The 4,519-nt window shown below is 33.4% G+C and overlaps 1 protein-coding gene across 1 annotated transcript; it reads right to left on the bottom strand.

Annotated features, from left to right (window-relative positions):
- Window positions 1-2,149: 2,149 nt before the first annotated feature.
- On the bottom strand, window positions 2,150-3,862 carry LOC134726201 (uncharacterized). Its single transcript, XM_063590600.1, has one exon. The coding sequence runs from the start codon at window positions 3,860-3,862 to the stop codon at window positions 2,150-2,152; it is 1,713 nt and encodes a 570-aa protein (XP_063446670.1).
- Between the last annotated feature and the right edge of the window lie 657 nt (window positions 3,863-4,519).

The raw sequence follows: 4,519 nt of genomic DNA, 5'->3' as shown, positions 1-4,519 counted from the left end.
AAGTTTTAGTCTGAACGATCAATCCACTCATCAATAATTGCATTTTAGTATAACAAAAGTACAAAACAAATTAATGTATGTCAATTGTCAATTGATTAATCCATAGCAAGCTGTCATATGTCCATTTATTTTCTAAATACTGATATATTTTCAAACATATCAATTTATTTATATATTAAACATGTTAAATGAATGTATTATATTTAGTTTGTATGTACATAACACATATAATATGAATAAAAATAAAGATAAAAGTTATACACACAAAACAATACACTTTAAGTTATTTTTTTAAATGTTAACATTGATATGAAATATTAAATGTTCATATAGTTATGAACCTAAATATTGTTCTTTATCATATATAATTATCTAAAATTTAATTCCAGGCAGAACCACAACCACATAAAATTGTTACAATGATTATCCTTATTAAGTGTATGAATTCCCGTTTCGTCTGACATCTAGACATTCATTGTTAAGTTCTTTAGTGCAGACAAGTTTTCATTAGTGACTATGTGTCTCAAATAGACGACTTATAATACATATTTAACTTGTTTCAAAAAATGTTCACATGTTTCACATCATTATAATCTGCACTTATGTTTTAATAAGAACCACAATGAATGATTGATCCAGGACTTGTGTAATAGGACTTTCCACCTTTTGCAATTCAACAATATACATTTAGATGCTAGAGATCGTATTACCCAATGTCGACATTCCCACGAATTATTTACGTACTTATATCAAATAACTTTAAAACGTTGATTAAAATGCAAATTTATCGAATCAACAAACACAAAAAAGTGTACAAAAAGATACATGTTTTTTTTTTAAGATTTGTCTTGACTTAATAATTTTCAACTAGCTAAACTTGCTCAACTGTTTTAAATTCACGACAACTTTCTTTTGCTTAAATGGGAAGGTGCTAATAATATTTATTTTACTATATGCAATTTTGTTATATTATCCATTCATTTCATTGGACACGTGCTATTTGTTAAGTTTCACTAACCCTTCATACGCACCACCCAACCATAGCAACATGTGATATTATTTTCAACGGGTGTTAATGCCTAAAATTAACTTCGGTATTTTAAACAAATTTCTTAAACGTCTGCAATTTTTTTGAATTGAGGTACTCGTTTGATATGTCTTAGACCTTTTGCAATCAGTCCACAATTTTCAAAAACAAAACTTTTAAATAACATTATACTCTAGTTGCAAGACTGTGTATGGCATATGTTGTTCGATTTTTAAATTTGGTCTTTCAATTTACATGTCATCAATGTTCAAGATTGGTGTAAATATCTCCTCGAGAACATTTTCTATCTCTCTGCTCTGTATGGACTGTAGGATCTTTCTTAGCCAGGAATCGATGCCATGTTGTCCACAATAAAAGGGAATATTGAGGTATTTTCGTATAAAGTTGTACATTTTCATTGTGCCTGGAATAAGATAGTACAATATTTAAGAGAATGTATCGAAGAATGTATGAGATGACTATTTCTGTCGCAATATCATATCGAACATATTGAAATTTTACGACAGACCTAGATCATTTAAATAGAATTTGAACGGTAATGTGTAACAATTAAATTTGAGTATTAATTCTAATGTTTAGCCCACTTCTGGGTAAGTCTTCAAAAAGTTAGCTTAGTATTAAAAAATTTAGAAAAATATCAAATTTGACTGGAAAATATTTAAAATGTTTAAATAAATTGATAACAACAACCTTTTTGACACCGCCACATTTTCACGTGCCTTTTCCATTCTCGTCAGTATTTGTCGTATGTCATATTTTTTTTTTTTTCCGTTTTTTAGATATATGGGTTTTGATAGCAGTATACTAATGTTTTGGTTTAATTAATTTTAACTTTTTAAGACTCGGTACGATTTAGAGTGTTACAAATAAAAAAACACACCTGTGATTGTTGGAGACTGCATGTTCGCTTTTAATGTATTTGGCTTATTTTTGTCGCTTGGTTGCTGTTCCATAATTGACGCTCATCCCATATCTACTTTTAATCATATTAATGCTGTCTATTCATGTGAATTTCACCATTAATTTTAGTTTATCATTTTTAATAATAGAGAGGCTTTTATCTCCCCATCGTTATGATTTTATATAAGACAATATAAATGTTTATAATCTACCTTTTCCCATCTGTTTGGCGGCATCTATATTTCCATTACATGCATTTTTGTAAAGGGTACACATTCTATTTGAGAGACGTTCCCCAGCTTCTGTGTGTTCTTTTCCTGATAGGAAATTTGTCTCCTTCGAAGCCTTTTGTTTAGATAAAAACAGCAAGTCATACCATTCTATCTCCTTTAAAGTCGACGTAATGTCGGGATATTCTTGCGCAAGTAAGTCAATTTCTTTAAGAACGAGATTTCGGAGGTGACGTAGATCGATGGCCTGTGCAGTCAGAAGAAGTAGGTTTGCTGTCATCATTTGTACAATTTCAACTGCCTCTGAGGTGAATCGCGCGGAGACTAAAGCCATTGAATTGATTGCCTGGTTGTGGCATTCTGCACTCAATATATGATTACTCATAGGGTTGACAAAATGATCGAGTTCAGACATGTAAGAGGCCATTGCTATATCACAGCCTTTGAATCCGAAATCAACATTGATGTCACATCCACTTAGATTCGGTGGCAATCCGAAATTCAGCTTATCATTTACAACCTCTTCGAATAGAGCAAATTGTAGCTTCCCGCAAATTCCAAGCGCTTGTCGTGTTTGGTCCATTGCGATAGACATAGTTTCTCCCTGGAAATTAGCGTTATGTAAAACTGTATCTGTGCGATGGTCAATTAGTGGATTATCATTTGCGCTGTTAAGTTCAATTGTTATTCTTCTGCATGCTTCGTTAAGTGTTTCAACAGCTGGTCCAAGCCATTGTGGTGAACTCCGCACACTATAACGATCTTCCTTAAGAACTCCACATTTGTCTGGCAGGTTCATGTCTAATGTCGTGATAGCTAACTTACTACCTTCTAGAATTGACAACATATTCCTTGCTATTTCTTTCTGACCTATATGAGGAAGACAGTTGTGGATAAGAGGATGGAAGCTCTCTGTTCTTCCTTTCACTGCTTCAATTGACAGTCCGGTACATACTTGGGTAAGAAGAAGAAGCAAATTTGCGTCATAAAGTGTTGGAGCCGAGAACCCGGCAGTGAATGAACATGAATTTATTACCCCTAAGCCTTCCTTTGGGCCAAATACAATCGGTGATATACCAGCCTCTGCAAGAGCTTGTGGACAAGACATTATTTTCCCTCCTTTAAACACTTTCATATCTTCTCTTCCTATCATGGTTGCTGCAATATAACCTAGAGGCATCAGATCTCCGCTAGCACTAACAGATCCACGCAGTGGAACTTCGGGCACAATATCGTTATTGATAAGATCAGTCAGAGTTGTGACCACTTCAGCACGTACTCCAGAATATGCTTTTGCAAGACAATTTGCCCTCGTTACCATTGCAGCCCTAATCATTTCTAAAGGAAACATTCGACCCATTCCAACATTTACAAGACGGATCAACGCCATCTGCACATCTTCAAATTTACACGAACGCACGTCGGAACTTCCACCGAAGCCTGTGTTTATCCCATACAAAACAAGTCCTTTTTCTAACTTCTTTTTTAGATACACTGCATTTGCTGTTAACTCTTCCATGGATATTTCAGCAATTTTTACTTTCATGCTTGGCTCAATGCTGACTGCAAGGACTTCTGGTATGGTTAAAGTAGTTCCATCGAGCGTGATACTGTCTAACGTGTTTTTCCTTTTTTGGATGAATGTTAAAGTTGTTCTTGCATGAGAATTATCCATTTCTGTCATTTTCCCAAATTAAAGAACCTGCGTTATGGATAGATTATTTTACATGTTTTACATCATACGAAAAGAACTATGTCTTTTTAATAAGATAGAAACATGAATTACAAATACAGTATTAATTCCGTTAAAAATAATACAGAGGCTTCTTTCTTAGTAATGCCTAAGAACTATAATAATTAATTCATTTGTTTGGTATAATAGTAGTTCTACGTTTGTAGTTAACGTTTGAAACGTTTTCAAACATTAAAAATGATTTATCGACAGCCCCGATAATATTATATGATAATTTTGAGTGCCTTTTGAGACCTTCGCAAAATATCCATCCTAGTCTGACTTCAGACATTAACATACAAACAAAACATTACACTCGAAATCTCAAAATGTCCACGAATTAGAAAGTAATTGAGATTAATTTAAAAAATACTATAAAAGGTCTACCATTTATAACTAAAGCCAAACATAGACGATACTCTTGGTTTTGGACAGACCGTCATAAGAACATGTGACATGCCTATACTGCTTACCCCTACCCGTCCTGCTGACCTCACCACCCCATCCTCACTTGTAATAATGATCAGAGTATAAGAATAGGTAAATAAAATATTGTTATATTCTATTACATTTGCATGATGTCGTTCCAAATAAGCCACTTTACGTTAA

This window comes from Mytilus trossulus, chromosome 7, assembly GCF_036588685.1.
Source record: "Mytilus trossulus isolate FHL-02 chromosome 7, PNRI_Mtr1.1.1.hap1, whole genome shotgun sequence".
Taxonomy (NCBI): Eukaryota; Metazoa; Mollusca; class Bivalvia; order Mytilida; family Mytilidae; genus Mytilus; species Mytilus trossulus.
This window is presented reverse-complemented; position numbering and strand designations above follow the sequence as displayed.

What these genes read in the sequence shown, in the direction of transcription:
- LOC134726201 (XM_063590600.1), bottom strand. Translation starts at nt 3,862, where the DNA reads ATGACAGAAATGGATAATTCTCATGCAAGAACAACTTTAACATTCATC.